At 39.2% G+C, this 24,322-nt stretch overlaps 2 protein-coding genes across 6 annotated transcripts in view; one reads left to right on the top strand and one right to left on the bottom strand.

The window, feature by feature from the left end:
* Positions 1-20,436, top strand: part of ASPH (aspartate beta-hydroxylase) — a 110,115-nt gene extending 89,679 nt beyond the window's left edge. For all 5 annotated transcript variants that reach the window (XM_021389058.1, XM_021389057.1, XM_021389061.1 and 2 more), the window contains 4 exons: positions 6,201-6,336; positions 7,188-7,279; positions 11,436-11,569; positions 16,716-20,436. In XM_021389058.1, coding sequence (XP_021244733.1) covers positions 6,201-6,336; positions 7,188-7,279; positions 11,436-11,569; positions 16,716-16,866 — 513 coding nt within the window. In that variant the 3' untranslated portion in view covers positions 16,867-20,436. The remainder of the gene's footprint in view (positions 1-6,200; positions 6,337-7,187; positions 7,280-11,435; positions 11,570-16,715) is intronic.
* The window catches only part of CLVS1 (clavesin 1), an 87,462-nt gene continuing 83,907 nt past the window's right edge, over positions 20,768-24,322 (bottom strand). Inside the window, exon 5 of the mRNA XM_021389063.1 lies at positions 20,768-21,819. Within this exon, the coding sequence (XP_021244738.1) occupies positions 21,732-21,819 (88 nt within the window). The 3' untranslated portion in view covers positions 20,768-21,731. The remainder of the gene's footprint in view (positions 21,820-24,322) is intronic.

Here is a 24,322-nt window from a genome sequence, read left to right as displayed (position 1 = left end):
TGGTGTCTTCTTTGGGAGATTTTTATTGCATAAGAGAAACAAACGTAAACTCCCAGGGATGGATTTTGCAAGAGATGATGATACAGAATTTTAGTTCTTGGAGGTTCTTTTTATTCAACATGAAATATGTTGTTTGTTTACTATTCATAATAATAGTTTATATTTTCAAAAGTTGCCTCTTTTTGAAGTTAGAGGTCCTTAAGCAGGTCTTTCATAACTCCAAAATAATAGCAGTAATAATTTTAAAAACTAGGAAGGAAGTACCCCTTTTCTGTATGTTTTGATTATTAGTGTGTGTTTGAGTCATAGAATCATAGAACAAATTGGAAGGGACCGTAAAGATCAGGTTGCAACGACCCCCCTACTGTGGGCAGAGTTGCCACCAACTAAATCAGGCTGTGCAGGGCCCCATCCAGCGTGACCTCTAGGGATGGCGCATCCATTATTTATGTAGAACAATTTTACACAAATGTTATAAATTCTTCTACGCAACTAATTCAAGTGCTTGCTTGAAGAAACAGTTTTGCTCAGAGACTTTGTTTCCTTTTGCTCAATTATATAACAAGTTAGAAACTTACCGTGAAATAATTATTTTATTGATGAAAGAAAAAAATAAAAAAGAGAAAATACTCCTTTTTGTGGTTCTGATGACAGCATAGATAAGGCTAGGAAACTTAGATTGAAGAGTGGTTGTCAACCGTAATCTTGCTGATAGAAAAGAAACAATTAGCTTTGTGGACTAGCATATGGGAAATGTTGAATTGTGCATGTATTGGAGTCATTCTTGAGGTAGATGCAGAAATAGCTACTTCCTGACATAAAGGTGATGGAGGGAATAGAAATCTATTATTGTACTCTTGACAAATAAAAAGGAAAGTATATATCACATAAGTAATTTTTAAAAGATATCTCCAGTTAAGAGAGTACTCCATTGCGCTAAAAGTTTTTGTTGTTCTTTTAGGTGTTTCACTAGCAATATATTCAAGATAACCTTACAAGTTGAAAGTATAAATCCAAAATGTAATTTAAATGTATCAGAAAAAATTGCGTTGTTGTGTTTTTCCCCAACTGAAAAAGTTCTCAAATTTGTGAAAAGAGCAGTCTTGATTCCAGTAACGATCAGTGCTGCAAGCAAAACTTGAAGTAGCGTTCTCCAGAAGGTAGCAGCAAAATATTTTGAAGACATTTCTACTATTGGTTTCTGCAACATTTCTGTACATGTTTTAGTTAATGGGGAGGGTGGGGGGGGAAGGTTTACTTCTCCATTCCACACAGCTAAATCCAGTTGGCAGCTATTTCTTACTGCTTCATCAGTGTTCATTCCTCTGTCACTTGTGCAGAACGTGTGGGAAATGCTTTCAAATCCAAATAATAGTAGTTGATATTGAGAATTGTTTTATGGAGGATAAAGCACTGGAGACCTAGATGCTCTCTCCCTGTGTTTCGCCATTTGTTGTTAAATGTAAACAGAATATTTTCAGTATCTTGGTAGCTTAACTGTCCTAATGGAGGATTTATTTGTGACTAGCTGAGGCAATGCTAAAGCCAAGTTCTCTGACACATTCTGACAGCTCTGTCTTTGTTCATTCTGTTAACCAACACAGCTGTGGTTGCTAACATGTTAGAACACAGACCTTGCTTGATTTTGTTATAAAGGGTCACAAGGTTCCTTGGGATTATAGATGGAGATGTGAGTTTTGATGGTGACTTGCTTTTTCTATGGAAAAACTGTAGAATAAAGTTGTCTTTTCCGGTACTCCCAGTTTAATAAATCTCTACTGAGTGGCATTCTGCTCGCATAGCTGTGCTCATAAGGACATGAGGTAAATTATCTGTGCTAGTCTAGTCTAGTGTGTATCTAGTTTACAAGTAAAAGAAGAGAAGGCATTTCCAAAGGGCAGCTCATTGCTACTGTGTTAAATTACTTTCCTAGGATGATATCTCTCCATTTCTGGTGTTAACTTCCCTACTGCTTTGCTTGGGAAAAAAAAAAAAGATACAGTGAAAGCCTAGATAACTAACTTAGGCCTGATATTTAACTGATTGATGGGTAAGATTAGAGAAGACATTCTCATACTTTGTCTAATTCTCTATGAGCTGCTAGCTGGGATGTCTAAGAAAGAAATGTTTTGTTTAGTTACTTTAATCAAGGAAGAGATGTACAGTATTGGTAAATCCTGGTTAGCGCTACTGTGCTGGTTCAAAGAGGATCTTTGCATCTCTCTAGCTGCTGCCCATTAATGCTTACTTTTGCTTTCTTATGTTATTTGTAGTTTCTTTGAAAGAATAGAAAGGAGGACCTGACTTCTCAGAGAGGAGGAACTATAAATGTTTAAGTTAGGAAGTGTGTCAAGGGACTTATGCAGAAATGTTTCTGATCCACAGAAGTTCAGGGCTTTGGATCTGGAGATTCAATACATTTATTGTTTGAGTTCAGCTAAAAATTTTGCTTTTATCTTCAAAAACTTACCCTCCTAGCCTGGGGCAATTAGCTTTCTTCTCCAGGTCTTTCTTAGTTATTGCATCATCTCTGGTGTCTTTCATAGAATCTCAGTATAGCATTATTTTTCTGTTCTGGTAATCACTGAAAATAAGAAATAAAAGAATTGCAATGCTATTCTATCTCAGACACTTTTCACCAGGTTTAAACAAATACAAGAGAAACGATCTAGGTAATTTTGTCCTTTCCTCATTTTGAGTCTTATGATTTTGGAAAGGACTAAGAGGATGCTTTGCCAACAATGTACTACAGTGAATAGCTTATTGATTAGAGTGGATCTTGTATAGACAATTTTCGCTGATTGTTTAGATTTTATTAGTTAAAAGTCTCAAGTGCAGCACAAAAAGTACAGAAAGAATGAAAGTACTGGGAACAGCACTTATCCGTCATGTTTTCTATAGAGAGACAGCTAGGACTAGATAGTCTGGCTAATAAAATCTGGACACTCATATTTGGTGGTGAAAATTAATGGAATCGTACATCTAAAGTGTGGCTGGATGCTTTAAGAGAGCTTCGTGTTGAAAAGAGCAAGATGATGTTTACACATGCTGATATTTAAGCACTGTGGGCGACAGATGAGTGCAAGGAATTATTTTGGATGGCTTTAAAAACTGGCCCTTGCCTGGAGGTCATCTGAACTCCCCACACTGTAATTATTGTGAGTGTTTTCTTACTCTGTTTCAGTAACAAAGTGAAAGGGATTGGAGACCTACCATTATTTTATTTTGTAGCCCAATGGATAAAAATGCACATGTGGTCAGTGATTATGCCACGCATGGAGGGTACTAAACTCTTAATCTCTGACTGTGGCATTTATGAGTATGCCTTGAAAAGTGCTTGACAGCACAGAATAAATATTTTTAATATAGTCATACATAAAAATAAAACAAAATTAAGAAATCCCTGTTTAAGTATTGTAATTTCTTTGCCAATAAAATCTACACTATTTCCAGATGTAAAGCAACTGTAAAGTACCATTATTGTTAGGAACTGTATTTAAAAAGCCATATGGAGGTTTATGGGAATCAGCTGGTAAGAAACAAGTACATATGCTCCAAATGCTGTTCACCACCTGATTCTTCACTTGAAAGCAGAATATTGGAGCAAATATAATATGAATCTGTTGCAACCTGAGGCTTGTATTCCTACATATTATAGAGCATGAGCATATTTAACTTTTTTCTGTAGATACTAGCTCTTGGATCAGTAGCCTGAAGTCCAAGTCTTCAATTTGGCTACTGTGTTTTAATTGTGTTATGCGTTTGCAAAATCACAGAATTGTAGGGGCTGGAAGAGACCTCAAGAGATCATCGAGTGCAACCCCGCTGCTAAAGCAGGTACCCTACAATAGGTTGCACAGGTAGGTGTCCAGATGGATCTTGAATATCTCCTTAGAAGGAGACTCCACAACCTCTCTGGGCAACCTGTTCTAGTGCCCCGTCATCCTTACTGTAAAGTTCTTCCGCATGTTAGTATGGAACTTCCTATGTTCAAGTTTTAGACCATTGCCTTGTCCTTTCATTACACACCACTGAGAAGAGCCTGGCCTCATCCATTTGTTCCTGCCTTTCAGTGTATTGTTAAGAGTCTGTAACATCAGGGAGATAAGGGCTGAGCTGTGTTTGGGCTCCTGTAACCTTCCCTTCTACCTAGGACTTGCATATTTCTCATACTGAAGCATTATCTGTTTTATAGATGGGGGTCCAGTTTCTCAAGAATACAGAAACCCTATTGATTTCAGTGGCAGTTATATCTAAAACCATTGAGGAGTTGGCTCAAAATCAATTATATGTATTCAAATCACTTGGATGCAAAAGTGCTAGGGAAGGGGTTTTAAAGGCAAGGACAAACACAGAACTTTGCAGGCTGACTTTCAGCTGATCGCTTGTGAAGAATTAGCGGTGACAAAGCTGCCATTATGGACAACTCCTTGGACCACCAGTGTTCTTCATGCACCTTTCCGTCTGCATGGGTGAAAACTCCTCCTTACATTTTTCCACCTAAAGGATTAGGTGTCTGAATTATCTTTCAAAGTTTTCCAGTTTAGTTTATCTGTATCACTGTTAAATGAGGCCTATATAAATGCAAGTTTTTCATTTGTTTCTCGTCTCCAGCCTGTATTCAAGTATTCGAGCTGGCTTTTCCTCCTGTAGAAATGGTAGCACTGAATCAGTACCAGCACTGTTCCCATGTTCATCATGATTATCTAGAATTTTTTTATCTATTTTATATTCTATATTTCAGAAAAATCAGTTTTACAAAGATATTCTTGAAAATATATATTCTTAATGATAGCCACTGAAGAAGAGTTATGGAAATCCATCAGTGAGAGAGAATAGGATGAGTGCTTTTCACCTTTACTAATGGATGAGAGAATGCAGTTCGCTAGGGAAAACAAAATAAGAGAATACTGTAATAACAGAAGTGCAGTGCTAATTTTCTTTGACCTTAACAGGCCTAAAAAGGTTGTAGTGAGAAGTAGTCAGTGTATTACAGACAGCATGTTCTAGCCATAGCTTTGTTTCCTGAGTCTTTTATAATATTTCAATGTATGATCTGTTTTGCAGGATCAGCTTCTCTTTTAATTGAAAAAAAATCAAGTGGAAAATGCAACTGTTTAATTAAAATGGGAAAGGCTAATAACCATAAGAAATTCACAGCTGAAAAGGGGCAGTTACATCACCTTGTCTGACCTCTGTTACAGACACTTTGGAGTTTTATTTGACTTTATGCACCATACAGACATATTGTGGGAACACAGCCTGTTTTCTGTATGAAATTGATTGAAAATGTCTTACAGAAATGCTTTGTTCAGGAGCACAGAGGCAAAATGAAAACTATTCACCCACAATATGGTTTAGCAAATAAAGTAAGTAGCTGAGAAATGGAAGTCGTGTCATTATTATCTAGATCTGTTGTTAAGCTGTGGGTTTCTCGTTTCTATTGCTGTAACATTAAACTGACTTATTACTGGCAGAATGCAAGGTTTTCTAATCTATCTGATTTTGGCAAATAGAATGTCCTAGGGCTGCAGAGAAGAGCAGAAATGTTAATTCTACAATCTTGTGCGTTTGGTGTGTATGAAGTACAAGGCAGCTTACACATTGTTAATGGTTGTATCCATAAATCGTCACCTGACATTTCAAGTCGTATTTGATCATTTTCAGTAGCATCAGAATCTGTAAGTGAATCTTTGCAAGCCTTTTTGAAGGTTTAAATCACAGCTGTCAACTTAAGTAGCTTGTTTGCATTTGTCCTCTTTGAACTGAGATGTTCTGTCAGCACTTGAAGTTTCAGTTTACACAGTGGTTTTCCAGTTGCAAGAGTGCTTCCAGGTAACATGTGCTGTGCTTAAGAAGACCAAGACTCTTTTTAGCATGCAATATAAAATCATCTGTTAAAGAGCCCTTTGGCTAATCAGAGCAAGTAAAGTCAAGCCTTATCTGCGAAGAGGCTGGGGCCATTGAAATTGTATAATACGAGTGTGACTGAATCTGAAGAATGCTGTGAAAGTTGTTCCTGCCTTAGCATGTCAGAAGGAAATAGGTATGTATAAGGAAACTTGGTAATAAGGATGAACACTTTTGTGTGTGTTTGTGTTCTTAAAATTAGAAAGTTAATAACAGCAGGCAAAAAATAGAAAAGGTACTAAGGTGAAACACATTAAGTTCTCAGTGCAGTAACATGGCTTTCGTAACAGTCCTTAGAAAAAAACTGGAAGCTCATTCGAGATGAGGGGCTTGATGTGATGGATAAAAAAAGAAGCCTCTTCTTGCCTGAAGATGAGAATCTACGAGAAAAAGGAGACTGGAGTCAATTTACTTTATGGCAACAAGGTAAAACATTTTGTATTTCTCTTCTGCAGTTTCACTTTCTCAGATTAATATAGTGTAAAAAAGAGTATCAACACAGTTTTTCCTGAATCTTTTGATTTTCTTTTAAATCACTGAACCTGTTATTTAAGTCTGCAGGGGAAGGGAGCTAATAGAATAGTGTCTGAGACCCCATCAAAAGTGAACAAGAATTCTTACTGGCCACAAGCTCCTGTAAGAATCCCTTGAGGGTAATACTCATCTCTTGGCAGGGCTGCCAAAATTTTGCATGGTAATACATAGTACAGGTCAGCCTGAAGGAGGACAGGGAAGTAGGAGAAGACATACCCTCAGTGTTTTTTTGCCCACTTGGTAAGGTCCATCGTTCAGAAATGGTATGGGCAAAAGAATGTGAGCTCTAAAAAACCTGCTGGTCACTGTGCAGTGGAAAGTTCATTTATTGGGATGACCTGAATTTCTTAAAGACTCTGCACGTGAAAGAGTACTGTATGATAAAATATTAACAGCCAAGGTCTATCAAAATAGATGATGAAATGGTATGATATCGTTGGCATTTGTCTTTTTAACAATTGTACTTTAATTATATACTTAGTAACTAATAAAAATATTCCCATACTTTAAGAGTCATGTTTGAATAGGTAGAAAGCCTACTCTTCTCAAAGAAGTGCCAGGCTGCTCTGACATTACAACATGTAAGCTGGCGCTTCTGTTTCATAATTTGTGAAATGTGAATAGGAATATTTACCGATTTTGGTGTCAGCTGTCTGACAGCTTTGTTGCTGTTCTGCAAAGCAGAAAACAAGGGACCGTTTGTTCATTGCACTTATTAGTGCTACATCACTTATTTTCACTAGGAAGAAAAAATGAGAATGCTTGTAAAGGTGTTCCAAAAACGTGTGCTTTACTGGAAAGATTCCCAGAAGCTACGGGCTGCCGAAGAGGACAGGTACCTGGCAAACTTCTTCATTTTTGCAAATCCCTAAGGCTGGCAGTATGTGATGCTGATGAATGTGTATAGAAGGACACACAACCTTGGTGTATTTAGTGATGCCTCAGACACACAACAAAGTTAATACTGTAAAAGCCTTCAGCAAATACAAGATAAAATACATAAGCTGAAGCTTTCTCATGGAGTTTTTAGTTGAACCATTTTCCCTTGTGATCACAGGGAGCTCACGGAGGGTAAGTAGTTGTTTACCATGGGTCAACTGATGGTATAAATTACTAAACCTAGACTTAAGTGACCTGATCTGACTCACAGCTAACCCTGCTTTGAGCAGGAGGTTGGACTAGATCCTTTCTAACCAACATTTTTCTATGATTATTCTCAACTAAACATCTTGTTACAAAACTAAATCAGTGAGCCAGACTCACACTGTGATAACCTTCGCATCTTTACCCCAGTCTGGCTGCATTAGGTGGAATGAGAATCACCTCGCAGAAGCCAAACAGTACTGCTGTCGCATAAAGGAAAGAAACTTTACATCCATGGGTTGTGTCCTTGCGTGTCAACAAAATTAGCTTCATGTACCTGATCTATGCTGATTACTCTGCTACAAATTAACCTCATTAAATCATGCAGAAGATTTGTATGCTAGGGATCAGATACACATATGCCACTGAATGGCCCAACATTGATAACAACTGATTCTGTAGGTCGGAATGTTTTTTCCAAAGAAATTATTAAAGCTGTAAGCTTTAGCAAGCAAAACGAAGGATACAGAAGTTGAAAAACACAGTGCATAATCCTAATTCAGAGCCTTTTGTGTAAGTGTCCAGTTTTTCCATTAGACTGTTGCTTTTGTGCAGAAGAACAGTGAATGGCCACTGTTACGACAATGAATAAGACTATTGTTTCATTAGTTTGTTACAAAAGCTGGTTGAAGTGAATGTAACTGATGAAAGACATCCTTACAATCAGTGTGGCTAACCCCAAGAAAACTGCTTTCTGTGGCATCCACAGCTGAAAACAAATCTATCCCAGAGTGCAAAAAGCTACTATTCTGTTCATCATTTTTGGCACCCCAGTGTGCCCCAGTATAACTCCTCAGAGTTTTAGTTTTCAACCATAGTATAACCTGTCTGTAGTTCAGGAATATTTGAAGATTTACATGTAATTCTTGAATACAGCATGCATGTATGTGTGTATATATACATGTATATATATGTCTCACAGACACATCTAAACAGATATGTGGAGGTAAATTACATACATGACAGTAATAATTCCACTATGCAAATATTTAGCATTATAGAAGTATTTCTATGAGATATCAGTAACTTCCCTCCATAGCCAGTAGTAGCAGTTATTTGATTTTCTTCAGTCTGACAGGGTAAACAAGCTAATGCATCCCACTGTAGCAGAGGCAGTGGAATGGAGCATCTGTGTTTGCCACAGCCACTGGAGCTTATTGCTTGGTGTTGTAAGACATCTCTGGTAAGCTCAAACCTCAGATGTTGGGAACAGCTAAGGCATTAGGCACGCATTCCTTTATGCTCACTTCGTTATAATTGGAGAGCTGGGAATGTCTTAAAAATAACAGGATTTAACAAAGCTACCCTGACCTACCCTGAAAAGGTGCTCCTCACCCCTGTTACACAATATTCATCCATTCTATTCATTGGATTGGTGTAGAATCACAGAAAGGTTGAGGTGGGAAGGTACCTCTGGAGATCTTCTGGTCCAACTCCCAGCTCAAAGTATGGTTAATTGATTGCTCAGGATACTGTCCAGTCAGATTTTTGAATGCCTCTGAGGATGGAAACTCTACAACCTGCTCAAGTGTTCAGTTACCCTTACAATAAGGACAGTTTTTTTCTTACATTTAAATTACATTTCCTAAATTTCAATCTGTATGACTTGCCTCTTTGCCTTTCACTGAGTGCCACTGAGAAGACCCTGGCTCCATCTTCTTCACTCCTCCCATCAGGTATTTATATACATTGATAATATCCCTGCTGAGCCTTCCTTTCTCTAGACTGAGCATTCCCATCTCTCTCAGCCTTCCCCTGTATTTCAGAGGCTTCAGTCCATTGCTTATCTTTGTGACCCTTCACTAGACATACTCAGTATGTCCATGTTTATCTTAGAGCGAGCAGCCCTGAACTGGACCCAGCACTAAAGATGTCTCTCTAGAGCTGAGAGTAAGGATCACCTCCCTCAACCTGCTTGCAAGGCTCTGCCTGAAGCAGCCCAGGAGGCTCTTGGCCTTCTCTGCTGCAAGAACACAGTGCTGGCCTGTTTCAAGCTGTTTTTTATCAGGACCCTGAGTTCTTTTTTCTGTGAAGCTGTTTTCCAGACAGTTGTTGTATAGCTTGAAGTGGTGCATGGAGTTATTCCTCTCCAGTGCAAGACTTTTCATTTCTTCGCTGAACGTTATGTGGTTCATGTTTTTTCCTATCTCCAATTTGTCAAGACCTTTACAAATGGCAGCAAAAAAAAAAAAAAAATTGGTGTATCAGCCTTTTCTCCTCAATATTCTATCCTTGACAAGAGATACACTCTTTTCCTTCATCCAGGTCATTAGTGATGGCTGAACAATGTTGGACCCAATACTGAACCCTGCGGTATACCTCTGGTGAGCTGTGGGTATTGTGCTTTGATCACAGCTCCTTGAGCCTGTCTGAACTGCCAGTTTTCAGCCTCCTTCACTGTCAGCTGACCTATTTTCCACTTCATCAGTTTGTCAATGAGGATGTTATTGGCAGACAGTGTCAAAAGCCTTACAAAAGTTGAGCTAAACAATACCCACCAATCTCCCCTCATCCATCAAGCTAGACATCTCACTGTAGAAAGCTGGGTAAGCATGATTTCCCCCTTGTAAATCCATGCTGACTGCTCCCAACCACCTTTTCCTTCATGTGTTTGAAAATGGCTTCCAGCGTTACTTGCTCCATCACTAAGATGAAACTGACTGACTTGTAGTTCCTCAGGTCCTCCTTGTTGCCCACCCTGATAACATGAACATTTGCTTTCTTCCAGTCCCTAGGACCTCCCCTGCCACAGCCTTTCAGAGATTGAGAGTGGCCTTTTGACATCAGCCAGCTCCTTCAGTACTCCTGATTAAAACCTGTTAGGGTCTATGCAGTGATTTTTTGAGTTTGTTTAATGTTCCTTAACAAGAGGGTAAGTCTTTGCTCCAGTCTTCTCCACTGTTCTCAGGTGCCTGGGATTCCTGTAGGTCAATCTTACCAGTAAAGACTGAGGCAAAAAAAAGCATCTAGTGCCTCAGCCTTTTCCATGGCCTTTGTCATCAGATCTCCCGCCACATTCAGCAGCAGGCCTGTGTTTTCCCTAAACTTCCTTTTATTGCCAATGTACCTGTTGAAATCGTTCTTGATGCCGTTCAGTTTCATCTCTGGATCTCACTGATGAGCTTTGACTTTGACGCTTAACCTCATCCATGCGCACTCTGAATGTGTTCTTCTGGGATGACCTCACCCTGCTTTTTTCTCTTGTATGCTTCCTCTCTTTGTTTCAGTTTTTCAGGATCTCTGTGCTTCTTAATTGTGAGGATAAACTGTTCTTGAGCTTGGAGGAGGTGATCCTTAAAAATAAATCAACTGTCCTGTACCGCTTTTCTCTCCAGCACTGTGTCTTTGGGGATTTTTCCTAGCAGATCCCTGAATAAACCAGTCTGCTCTCCTGAAGCTGTGGGTAGTACTCCAGCTTTTTGCCCATCTCCCTACTCCCATGATCCTGGACTCCACTAACGCATGGTTGCTTCAGCCAAGACTACCAGTGACTTTCACAATCCCACTGTTATCTGAGAGTGACCACCAGCCAGTCACTCTTGCTAATGCATGTCTTGTGCCTCCTGTGGACCATCCTTTTAAATGATAAGTGTGTCTGCAGGTCTTTCCATAGGAAATAGGACGTTTTTCTACTGGTACATAGGAGATTATTCATTTCAGCCTGAAACAAAATGAAAAATATACATGCATACCACAGTATTGAACGCCTTCAGGATGTGAGGATACGCAATTATTGCTGAGACTAATAGAATGTGACATCATCATGGAAGAGATGTAATGAAGTCCTGAACTCAAGGCAGTACGGTTGCAAAAATGACCTTGTTGAAGGCTTCTCTCTCTTCTTGCAGATCAAATATTCTGTCATGCTTCCAGGAACTCATGTCTGGCCCCACACAGGGCCCACCAATTGTCGGCTAAGGATGCATTTGGGCTTAGTGATACCTAAAGAAGGCTGCAGAATTCGATGTGCCCAAGAAAACAGGTATTGTCTGGGGTTTTTGGTAGGTTGTTTGTTTTTGTTGTTATTAATTTCCCCCTACCGTCCTCAACCCTGAAAAGCTGTGGTAACGCACATAATGAAAAGGGGGAAAAAAAGAATGTTTTACTGATCAGGAGGTACTATGTATTTCTTTAAGCAGGCAACTTACACCCTCACTCTTGGTATAAACATATAAATGACAGTTGTCAAACAATGCCAGAAAAATCTTTAGAGACAAAGCTGCTCTATTCTGTTGTAATGTGGGGAAAAATGTTTTTAGTCCATGAAATCTGTGTTTACCTTTACAATGCCAATCTAATATACTTGCCAAAAGAGTTGTTCTATCTGATCTAATTTTTTTGTTTGGTTTGTGTTTTTGTTATTTTGTTTTTCTTTGATTTTTTTGTTTATTTTGACATTGAATTCTGTACTTAATCTTTACTTATACAGCAACAGCTATAGTCCTGTTTTCACCACTGTGACTAAATACTATTGTATTTCTGCAGAAGCCTTGTTCCTAGCTGAAGCATTCATTCTAATTCAAGAGAATTTAGTTTAAACCATTCCAGTTGAATTTTTATGTGACACTATATTTTCCTGTGTTTAAAAATATTAACTATATTGCTTTTCACTTGCAGACTTAACTTGCAGAATTAGGTGGACTTTTAATAATACTTTGTATCTCAATATATTTATTTGGAATACTGAGTGTCTTGTCTATAGCATCTGAGTGCAACAAGTGTTGATTTTGAATTCTTTTTGTGGTACTACTGTACAGTTTTATTTGATATGGTGAAATGAATGCCATTCTTGTTTGCATGAGTGCAATATGTAGCAAATATTTTTTCCAGAACATCTGAAAATAAGTAAAACAAGAAATTTTCGTAATTTTTGAAGGTACAATTATGCAACTGTTAAAAATGTCACTGTAGGTGTGTTAGGGACCCTGCCAACATAACACTGACTGTGTCAGACTGTTAAATAAACTATAAAACCTACACTGCCTAGGTTGTGACAAACATGCTTGTTTCCAGCATTCCAATCCAGTATCCAAAACAAGTTTAACTTAGACATTGGGATGACGGTAGAGATACCTAATGGATTAACAGGAAAACGTGGGGTCTTTTCACTGTGGGACATTATTGTGAATTCAGATCTGTAGTGACTTAAAGGTATTATCACAGGTGGCTATTCTGTGGCCTGTGTGAAGTGGTGGTTTTGATCCCCTTCCAAGGGAGCAGGTGTCCACAACTCACCACCCCTTATTGTAGTTGACCACTCTTCTTTGCCTTAATCTGAACAGAAGGAATAGTGGTGTGGAAAATGAATTTAACGACCCCCATTGGTCGCAACAGTCCCTCAACATCAGGGATACGTCAGAGCAGAGTGGAGAAATGTCTGTTGTTGCTGGTGTGCTGTGGTCAGAGCATTTCAGTCAGTTTCTGTGCTTCTGAACTAGACTCATTCTTATGCATCCAACTTGCTCATTTGAAATGTAAATCTCGCATTCAAGAGATGACTACAGCCTGTGCTGGAATGTGTTAACTTTAGTTGATTTTGTCAAGAGCTATACAGTCAAAGACAGGGTTTTCATTTAAAGTATGTCCACTGATGGCAAAGAAAAGGCGTTTTTTCATCTCCTTCCCCACAAAAAGATGATAGAGGTGAACTGCTACAGAAAGAAATTATGTCAGGAAGAAATCGTATCTTTTGCATTTTCAGTTTCTCCTCTCCTAGTGGATCCGAATATTAGGAAGCTGGTAGTTTCAAAGAGGAGAGCTGGCACAAGCATGAAGGTTTGACAGGGCTTTGATGCTATCCTTTTCTGGCTTCCTGCCCCACTGCTGCATGCACAATGTAGAGAAACCATGAGAATTTTGTGCCCATTACCTCTATGTCACCCAGTGTGTGTTTAGAGGGGCAGTGCTGCTACGGAGCTCATTCCTTGATGGACAAGCAACTCAGCTCTATCTAGTAGCGTGATTTACTCTGTTACTTGCAGGAGCGTCTTTTGGTTGCTGCCAGGAGCTTGTGCACCTCATTGTTACTCAGCATAGCTATAGTAATTTGAGGTCATTGGGCCATTTTGAAGTCTAAATTCTGGAAAGCCTAGGGTGCAGCATACAGAAATGGTAGGTAAATACCATCTAGTTATCAGAAATCAAGCATCTGTCAGACATGGTAATCATGTTTTTGAAACGAAGATGCAGAATTACAACCTTAAGCAGAAGTCAGTCCAAGATCTCATCTGTGACGAGTGACATAAGAGCTGAGCAGGTGATATAAAACTACCCCAAAGTGGCTTAGCACCAGACCAGAGTAGTATTGTCCCTGTGGTCCCACTGTGAAGTGTTTCTCACACCATAAAGGCATCTGGAAAATACTTATTTGCATACTAATTATGGGTTTTGTAATCTATGCAAAAGGGGCTAATAGTTCTGTCAACTTTATGACTTCTTTGTTATGCAAAACAGCCCATCCTGATATGATTGATGCAAATGATAGATACAGTTTCTAACCTCTGAAGCTATTTCATCTGGATACTTGGAGTTTTTATTATCCTTAGCTAGGCTTACACTTTCAGGATGTTTAGTGCAGTGCTGTTCAGCCTTGGTTTAATTAAAAATAAAAATAATAAAAAAAAAATCAAAACAACAGCAACAACAACAAAAAAACCAACTGATTCTTTACCACATTACAACATTGATTTGAGTAATACCAAGGTAATTCTAATGCAGCAGAAGAGAATCAGAGATGCACTCGAGGCCAGTATGGCATAAAACATTTTTCTTATTGGATAGCTGACTCAGCAGAAAAAAAACACATGATCATACTTAAAACCTGCAAAAGATAATTATGTGGGCCTTCAACACTGATGTCTATGTGCAAGGCAGTATGAACTTTTCACTGTTGCGCTGGTTGCCCACTGTTGCTTAAAATATGTTTAGATTATCATTTCAGCTGAAATGATCCCATTTCAATTTCCACTTTCCTTCAGAACATTACAGGACATCCTCACAAATGTTGATAGTTAGATGTTGCTTTTGTTGAGTTAAATGTTCAAAAATACCTAGATGACTTAGGAATTCAGATCTCATTTTTTCACTCCGATTTTTCTTTTTTTTTAAAAGAAAAAAAAAAACAGAGAATTGTTTTCCATTTGAATGAACACAGTTGAACGAGCTAAGCAATTTATTTCCATTTTTGATGACAAGATCTTTGCTTCTTTATCATCACTACTGTTCAGTTTCTAATTTCCTTTAAGGGCATCAATCCTCACAGACTGCTTTTCTTGTTGAAAAACTTGATTATGTATTCATAGTAGGATGACTTTAGGAGGTAACATTGGTTGTTACTGACTTGACTGACTGTTACATCCCTTCAGATGAGACTCAATGAATAATCAAACAAATGCTTCTGTCTTGCTGCGATGTAAAATAAATTTGCTTTTCTTGTACCACTGCCTAACTTTATGATGGGCGAACCATGTAATACACAACCAACTACTTGTGTCTAAGTGCAGTAGGCAAGATTGAGATCTGAAGGGCAGTGACAGTGTGATGGCATTATGTCTGATGTTCACTGATCATATGCTGATTTTTGCAGTATTGGGGCTGCAGTTAACCAGGCATTAAATCTCTTTTCGAAATTATGAATCCAGATCTCAACAGGCTGGAGAAGTGGGCAAAATGAAGTTTCATGAAGTTCAACAAAGGCAAAGCCCTGCAATCTGATAACAGATAACACCTTGCAACAGTATAGGCTGGGTGGGGACTGGATAGAAAGAAGCTTTACTGAGAAGGACTAAGAGTCCAAGTAGGCATGTTGAACATGTGCTTTTGTGGTAGAAGGCTAACCTCGCATTGAACTGTATTAGTAAGTGCATAGGAATGAGTCTGAGGGGAGCAGTTTTTTACCTCTTCTGCACTCTGGAGCATGTGACACTTGAGGAAAGGTTCAGAGAGGTGATGCCCATCATTGCAGATATTAGAAAATCCACTAGATGAGAACCTGAGGTATCTCATCTAGCCTCAGCGCTGGATGTAACTTTGCAGTAAGTCTTGCTCTTGTCATCTGCTCCAAGCCTCTGCTTTTCTGAGGTTTCTTCCAACCTAAATTGTGCTGTGATTCTATACTTCATAAAGCAGAAAGAAATGCTGATTGTGTAAACCATTGATATCTCCAATCTCCATTGGCTCTTGCCATCACTTTCAAATCTGCTCATTTTCTTAATTTTTCAAACAGTGGAGGTGTTCCAAAATAAGCCAGTTTGTGTAAGTTATGTTTCCCTTTTTGAGCCTAACAGAGGTACAGATCTTGGAAAGATTCCATTGTTAAAACTTGGCTTTTACACATTACAATGAACAGTAACCCAGAGTACTTAGGTCCAATTCAGTGATCTCTGCCTTAGCAGAAGTCTCTAGTCTTAGCAGTGATCTCTGGCAAGCAGAAGGGGTTTAAATTATGTGGTCTCATCCTTTCAGTTCATCTTTAACAGTATAACCTGACTCAGTGCATGCTACATCACTGCGACTTTCCTATGAAGAAAAATCTTTAGGCTCTGTGCTTTGAATGGATTTATGGGATATGACTATTATGTTCCCTGAAATTATAAAGCAGGATCAGGACCCAATTCTGCTGTTCTGATTTTCAGGAAAAAAAAAAACCAGATTGATTTAAAGTAATTTATTTTCAAGCCATATTTCTCATCATTCCATCAGTTTCCATTACTCATTAAGTGTATATCTGATTAGAAAAGAGAGAGAAGATTACTGTACCAGTATTATGCCCCTGAGCTTGATGAATGCTCCCAGCTTATTGGACTAAACTCATTAAAATTAAATAAATAACAAATATTGCAAATGTCTGAATATGTATGTGGGCACATGTGGCCATAACTAGGCAGAGGGAGAGAAAACAGTCCCTCAGTAATATGAAGCTCCATTAGACTGATCTTCCTGTAGCATATTTCAATTAAATCACTGATACTCCAGTATATTAATATTAGGTACCGAATTCCTGACTGTGCAATATATACTGTTTAAACAGTTCTCGCATGTAGGAGAACATCTTCAGAGCTGGTATATAGCTTGCATGTGTCATAGCACTTCAAATACTGCACTAAAGCATGTTCTTTTTTGTGTTGCAGAACCTGGGAAGAAGGGAAGGTTCTTATTTTTGATGACTCTTTTGAGCACGAAGTGTGGCAGGATGCTGAAAGTTATCGCCTGATATTCATTGTTGATGTGTGGCACCCTGAGTTAACAGCACAACAGAGACGAACCCTTCCTGCTATTTAAGGGATTATTTCTGGTGTGAAGAGCAGAGGACCTTTAACCCTTCAGAGTATGCAAATAGAAACATGCAGGATTATTTTATCCAGCATATGAAGAATGCTAGTATTGTAAGGGTTAGAAGAGGTAACGATGACATTCTACAGTCACAGAGGACTTGAGTTTAAAAAACAAAAAGACAAAAGAAAAAGAAAAAAAAAAGCCATGTTTGTTTCATACTGATATAGCACTGATATGTATTGTTTTTCTGGCTGCAAGTCTGAAAATACAAATCTTGTCAGTCAAGGAGCAATATAGGTCTGGATTTTCAAGCTGAGGAACGTGCAGATGTTTTTACCATGCCTCTATGACATGTTCAAAAACAGTCATCTACCTGCCCGGCCATGTTCAGGCACAAGATTTGCAATAACACATCCGGGAAACACTTCCCAGGCTTCCCTCTGGGAAGCAGCATGTAAGATATTCATAGACACATGCATCCGATCAACTTTGAAAACCATTGTGCAGTTGTAATGTTAACTGCTTTAGGTATAAAACATGTTATCAACTGTAGATAATGTGAATGGATTGTGTATTTTGTTGGTTTTTTCTACCTGAATAACAATTTTTCTAGCACAATTATGAACAGATCTTCTTCAATCAACCACTATTTTTAAAAATAATGTATATACAAAGTACATCTCTAGCTATAAGCATATACTGTATGTTGTGCTGTAGCACAACAAAAGTAGTATAAGAACAGATATCATTTTGCCAACTGCGACCTTCTCTTGCCTTCCTGGAAATGCAAACAGAAACTTGCATAATCCACTTCTTAGTAAAGCATTGTTCTTCTAAAAGAAAATAGTTCAATTTTGTAATGTGACTTTGGAAGATGTTGAACAAGTATGACATCTGTAGACTTGTCTCTTACAGTGCTCTTCAGTTCTTAAGATTATGTGGTGAGCTGCATAAGGACGGGGTCCTTCCAGGTTTCCTGCTGGAATGCAAAGCGAAGAGCTGCAGGTTATTAACTTGAATTAACTTCTCCTGCCAGCATCCTACACAGCGCTAGAATGGTCCTTTAATTGACCTAATGGTGTTTTCCTTGTCTTGAAATGTATGATGCAATTCTGAAGCAGTCTTATCACAGCATCATTTACAGTATACTCTGTATTTGCCACCCGGAGTTTACTATATGTTAAAAAAGCCTTATTTTTAAGAAAGAAATACTGGATGTTTAACCAGTTGGTTTCTTGCTGTTTGACAGGAGATGGAAGGTGCAGGAGCCTCCACAGTTAACTTCTAAGAACACTAACAAAATAAACCAGAGTTTGCACAGATGATGTTTGAAACCAGCTGTTACCTACTCACCTTTAAGGCCAGTGGGGAATGGATAGGTGTGCTGGGATGCTGGCGTCTGGTCAAGCTCATCAAGAGCAGTGGCATTGCTAGTGAAGGTTGAGAGAGACAGGTACTAAGCAAGGAGACATTAGGGTTACTGAGTCTTCACAGCTTTGGCTTCGTTGTTTAAAGGACACTGAACAGTTGTCTTATTTGCTTAATGTTCTATGATTTTGTGCTGCAGAGACTACATCACCTAAGTATTGTAGGTATAAATAGCACATGCTGCATGATCATAATGCCACATTTGCTAAGCAAAACATAGGCAGCAGCCTTGCATTCCCACAAATTGAATGCTTTTCAGACTTTGTATTTTATTAAGTAATCTTGTGATGCCATGTAACACATGATGATTGCACCATAAGCTCTTGTAACCCATTTCTGGAGGTGTGCACTTTAATTTCCCTTCTGACTAGTAAAAGATAGACAGAACACACACTGATACACCCTCTCTGATCACGAGTCAGTTTTGGGCAGCAGTGGTTATTAGACTTTAATGTGTTGTCCGTATCAGCAATAACACAGAGTACCGTCTGCTGTAAGGTGACAGTTCTCTGTGAATAATCATGAAAACTGAAAAGATTTATAAGTTTCACACTTTAGAAAATATAAAAATACTTCTGGAGGCTTTAGGAGAATTATGTATAAAACTGGAAATAATGTACTTTTTATATTAAGGAATCATAGTACAATTTTTTAAAAGTAGTTCTGGTAGTTGTTGAGTCAGGGTGCGCTTTGTATCTCTGTACACTTATCAAGCAGTACAGATTATAAACTATTTTGCTATTCTGTAAAATAAAGACATAGTTCGTAAAGAAGTAATTGAGAACTGTTTAAACCAAAATTAAGGGCTTAGGAATGCTTTTATTAATATTGCATTTTAGTTTCTATAGCACAGAGTGAACACTAAAGGAGTGGTAAAAACTTCAGAGCTTTATTTATAAGAAATCATGCTGTCCTGATTGTTCACTGTTCCTTTGAAGTCACGTGCTTTATATGTACAGATTGCAATTGGCAAATAGATCAAAGTTATCTACCCAGAATGTGTGTGCCTGAGTGGCACTGTTCATTAAACTGTGTAGTGACATATTGACCATTTGATATCTTAAGTGCCTTGAATGTGACAAGGTTTATTGTGAATAGCTGCTGCAGCACTGAAGTGATTCTGCTCTCTGCTTACCTGTCAAGGAGCTGAGAGCATCTCTTTTTGTTAGATACATTTATTGGATTCGATATGTAAATGGTGAGTATATATAGCAAAACACAGAAATTAGGCAGTGAATAAGTGGTATATTATTTTAGTTATTCCTCTTTGCCATCCAGTATTTCATGTTGAAAAAGCTTTTTATACATTGGGAATGCCAATGCATGGAGTGAATAGAAATGCTTTTCAGATTGGACACTATTGCAATATAAATGTTTCATTCTTTAGTTTTGTTTATGGAGTGAAATGCCAGCACAGGGCATTTGTAAGGTAGTAAGTAAATACTTGAATGAGCAGTAGTGGGCCATCACAAAGATTCAGTGCCAGTAGAGATAAGTGTATTAACAGTGAAAAACTGCAAACCAAAGTATTACTTCACTAATGCTGCAGTATAGTATGCCATGTCTGCCTTGTTTTGTTTTTGTCTTTTTTATGTATGTTCGATTTACTTTATGCTTTAAGCAAGTTTGCCGTGACCAATCCAAAGGTCTGAGAGTCTTCATGAGCCTCGGGGAGCTGTGTCCAGTCACAGCTTTCTGTAGTGGGTTATAATGCCATAAGGAAGCAGAATGGAAGAAAACCCAAAGGTAAATGGGTTCAGTCATTTGTTTAATGTTCCTGCAAGCCTCAGAGTGTCTGCTGCTTTCTCTGACTCCTGTGTTGCTTTGCTGGGAACATTCACTGCCTTTAAGACTCTCTACTGTGGAGGCCAGGCCTTGCCCCAGTAACACAGTGCTGCAGAGGAAGGTTATTGTGAATGAGAGTGCCCAGTACACATACAAGCAGGTACACCCCAGGTGTGTTAATGGGATCTGGAGGGTGTCCTTTCTGCCCTGTGCAAACATAACATGTTGTGAATGAAGGCAGTGTTTTGTTACTCCATTTGTTAAGGGATGACCATGTCCAGCTGGCCTAGGCCACCGCTTTCAGTGCATTGCTTATGAATCCGGTGGATGTTCCAGAGCTGTATAAAAAACCCTTGTGCAGTCTCTGAGTTATCATCTCATTTTATATATGTATGGTTTACGCGGTTATCTTTGATACGTTAGTGCCAACCACATGTTCTAGTTAATTGTCAGTGCACGGCAATTAAATTGAAGACAAAAAGCATGTATGGTGGTTGTAATTGTTTTAGGAAATAAAGTCACTGCTCATGCAATTTGGTAACAATTTTTCTTTTATTTCTTTAATCTGATTTCCATTTCAATGAAGGGATGGGACTCTTCTTGCAGATAGAGCAGAGAGAGAGATAACAAACTGATCTTTGGCATTTCAGTTCTTCTGTTTGTCCACATTTCCTTCTAGCAGAAGCTTGTACTGAATAATTAATTGTAAGTTTTCCTTTCTCATTTTAACCGTGGTCCGCATCTGCAATCAGCATTCCCTTCTGGCTACACCTTTCACTGACTGCAGGAGGGGAGGGGGGTAAATGGCTCAGCAGAGCTTTTATTTGCGGTTGGGACCTTAATGAAAAAATCTGAATGAACCATTAATCACCAGTGAATGTGTCCAGTGGGTCTCCCTGGCACCCCCTCGCATGTGCACGCACACGTCTAATGGGTTCCCGAGTCGCCTGTGGAAAAACACATCGTTAAAATTAAATAATTGCATTCCAAATTGTCTGTACCTGCTGCCCACGCAGCTCATTCCACATAGCTGACAGTTTTGTAAGGGTTTCAAAAGTTAAGAATCATTTTTGTTAGATACTGAAATAAGTGACCCCCTAAAAGCAATATGGATGAGGCAATCACAAAGTGTCACGTTGAACGGCATTATGCTGGCACTGATTTTTACTTTTGTAATACAAAATCCTTCTGCAGAACTCAAACACACTGTAGGTAATGCTGTTTCTGCCTTTGGAGCCACATTAAACTGTGCAGACTTTGAAGATGCTTTGCTTTAATACACATTTAACCTTAGCTTCTATAAAACTGAGCATCCCTGCTGGAGACTTCAGGAAAACTTCTACTGACACACACTGGTTTCTTTAAAAGGAGAAGGCAGTCCCACCATTTCCAATTTTTTAATGCCAGAAGTCTGAAAAGGAAAGAAGACCAAGCTCTTTACATATGGACAGACCCCGACTGTGTCTTCCTTCGCATCCTGTGTCAATAGAAATGCTGTTCAGCGTTGGCCACATGGGCAGGTGGCTGGTGGCAGTTGTTACTCAGTCAAGAAAGATGAAGGACTTGTTCTCAAGCGAAACACGTGTGTGAGTGCGTATCGTGTGCTTGGTGGTTTCTGGGTGGGTGGGGTCTGGATGTCTGCGGTCGGTGCGGGGGGCTCAGTCCAGGGCCAGCAGCGGCTGGGTGTTCTCGCTTTCCCCCAGGTCCTCGTGCTTCAGCGTGCCGGCTTCCACCACTGACTGGGACCTGAAAGGAAGAACAGGCACGTGCCAGCCAGGGCTGCTGCAGAAACGCTCCCTGTCCTGCAGTCCCTTTACTTTGCTTCATCGTTTTTGCTTTTGTCCATTTTTACCTCTGTAGCTTTGTATTTGTTTACTCTGGACTATGCAAGAAATTGGAGACAGATTCCTTTAAATGTGAATAAAAAGTGACTCCTTACTAATTTCAAGTGCCTTCAAGATATTTAGTGCTTAGCTACTATCCATAACGCTGAATGCACACAGCAACGTGAAGGTCTGCTCCTGAGATACCACAAGCGTTAGTGCTTCACATCCTCCTAGACAACATTGCTCTGCTCCTGCTTACTTTGCACAAATGAAATAACATACACAAGTGCTCACAGGAGCAAGTCTCAGCTCATGCTCATTACAAATCTCGAGACCAGCAAGTAGATAAATCACATATTACTAATGAGAAGTTCTAAGGGGCAGAACTTCCCTGAGTTACCCAAGATCAATGAAGAAACCAGCACTAATATGACAACAAGGGAGCTTCTGGTGTGCTCGCTCCTGCCATTTATCTTTATCTCCTCATCTACACCCTTGAAGGAGAATCTTGTTCAGGGATAGTCCATTTTAAATCCATTTCTGTCTTCAAGGTGGGAAATATAGTTTATCCTTTACTTCTAATGAGCAAAAAAAAAAAGCAGAACAGATGAGTACCAAAGTAGAGCGTGGGGATTTCTGGCAGTGACAAAAGCTGAATGGGTTTAACCTAATGGGAATATTCAAGAGGATTTCATTTTCTGAGGCCTGTGCACTCCCGTGTTTGCCCACTGAGCTATGGAAGGAGGAACTGATGGGTATGTTGCAGAGATTCAGTATCCTCCATTTTCTCTGCTTCAGGCTGAGAGTTGCCTCCCAGTTTGTAGCCAGCAATGAGTTTTAGAGCAAAATCACTCTCTGGATCGGGAACTTTTCCAAAGGCAGCAGGAGCGAACATTTGCATGTGGCATAATATCATTTTAAAGAGCCAGTTTTGTCACAGATAGCTTTTAGAATTAGGGATAACTTATTACTTTCAGGATGTGCCTGTAGTTCCTAGTTGATCATTATGGTAACCTCGGTTTAAGCATCAGCTATTTTATGAGATTAGAGATTGCTTCTCTTTTGATAAGCATCATTAATAAATTGCATCCTGTCATACTGCAGCACTTGATCACCAATGAATAATGTGAATGTGAATAAGTTGTATAATTATTTCTCTTATGCCTGAAGATTTATGAAAGCATAATATTTAAAAAAAAGAAAATCTTCAAGAGAAAAGATGATTTGCAATAGGCCAGTGTTCATAAAGCATTTCAGTCTGACCAGCAATTACATTTTGCTGTGGAGACCATGACAAATACTTTTTTGAAAACAGGCCCCCTATATGTTGGTGTACCTAACACACATTCAGTCGAAGGAAAGCAGCACCGCTCTTCGTATGTGCAGGTTTACACAATATTTAGAATTTGTGTATGTTGGCTCTAGTATTAAAGCTAGTACTCAAGCCAGGTTTCTGTTTTAAAAGTACTGCTGCCCACTTTAGCTGTGTTGCCATTTTTTTCCTTCACTGATGTATTATCCTGTAATAAATTCATGGACACAAATCCTCCATGTCCTTCTGTATTACTGAACCCTGCAAATGAATGATCCCTGTGGTCCTCACACCTGCAGGCCTGGGAACCCTCCTAGGTTGTGACATTGCATGTCCTCAGCCACACTAGGGCTGCCTGGCTCAAGTCTGGCCTTGCACAAGGTCCCCTAGCCTGTATCTTTCACACCAGTGGACACTACATCATTTAGACTTGGAGCTGAGATGGCATTAAAGCTTACAAGCTATCTGCTTTGAACTAGGTGACACATACAGGTAGATCAGGTTGCTCAGAGCCCCATCCAGCCTGACCTTGGATATCTCTAGGGATGAGGCATCTACCACCTCCCTGGGCAAAATGTTCCAGTGCTTCATTACTGCTACTGTAGAAAACTTTTTTGTTATATCTAGTCTAAATCTCCACTCTCTTCTGATGAATTTTCATCTGTTGACAACAGGTACAACAGTTTTCATGATTTCTCAGGCAATGTTTGCTATGTATCATATCCACAACTATCTCACAGCGTACTACCTTCAGTACTCAGATGCCACAGCTTTGGCCCTATAAATGAAATATCTGAATTCAAAACCTTCTGGCTTTCCTCCTTTCTCCACTAAATCTTCCCAACAACCAGTCCAGAAGATGTCTGGGTGGGGAGGATTTGGTTGAGTTAAAATTTAATGCAAGTAGGCAACTGCTTGTATCACACAGATGAGGTACCTGGGCTGGCAGACTCTCTACTTCGCCCATCTTTAACACAATACAAGCAGGGGACCTGGCTCCTGTAAAAATACAAGATCACCGTGGGCTGGAAGCCAAGTCCAAAGGAACGGACAGATGAGTCAATGCCCATAAACTTTCCCAGCCTAGTTTCCCAGTCTAGTTAGCCTTGCT

This window comes from Numida meleagris, chromosome 2, assembly GCF_002078875.1.
Source record: "Numida meleagris isolate 19003 breed g44 Domestic line chromosome 2, NumMel1.0, whole genome shotgun sequence".
NCBI classification, from domain to species: Eukaryota; Metazoa; Chordata; class Aves; order Galliformes; family Numididae; genus Numida; species Numida meleagris.
The sequence above is the reverse complement of the archived record's forward strand: the minus strand, read 5'-3'. Positions and strand labels throughout refer to the sequence as shown.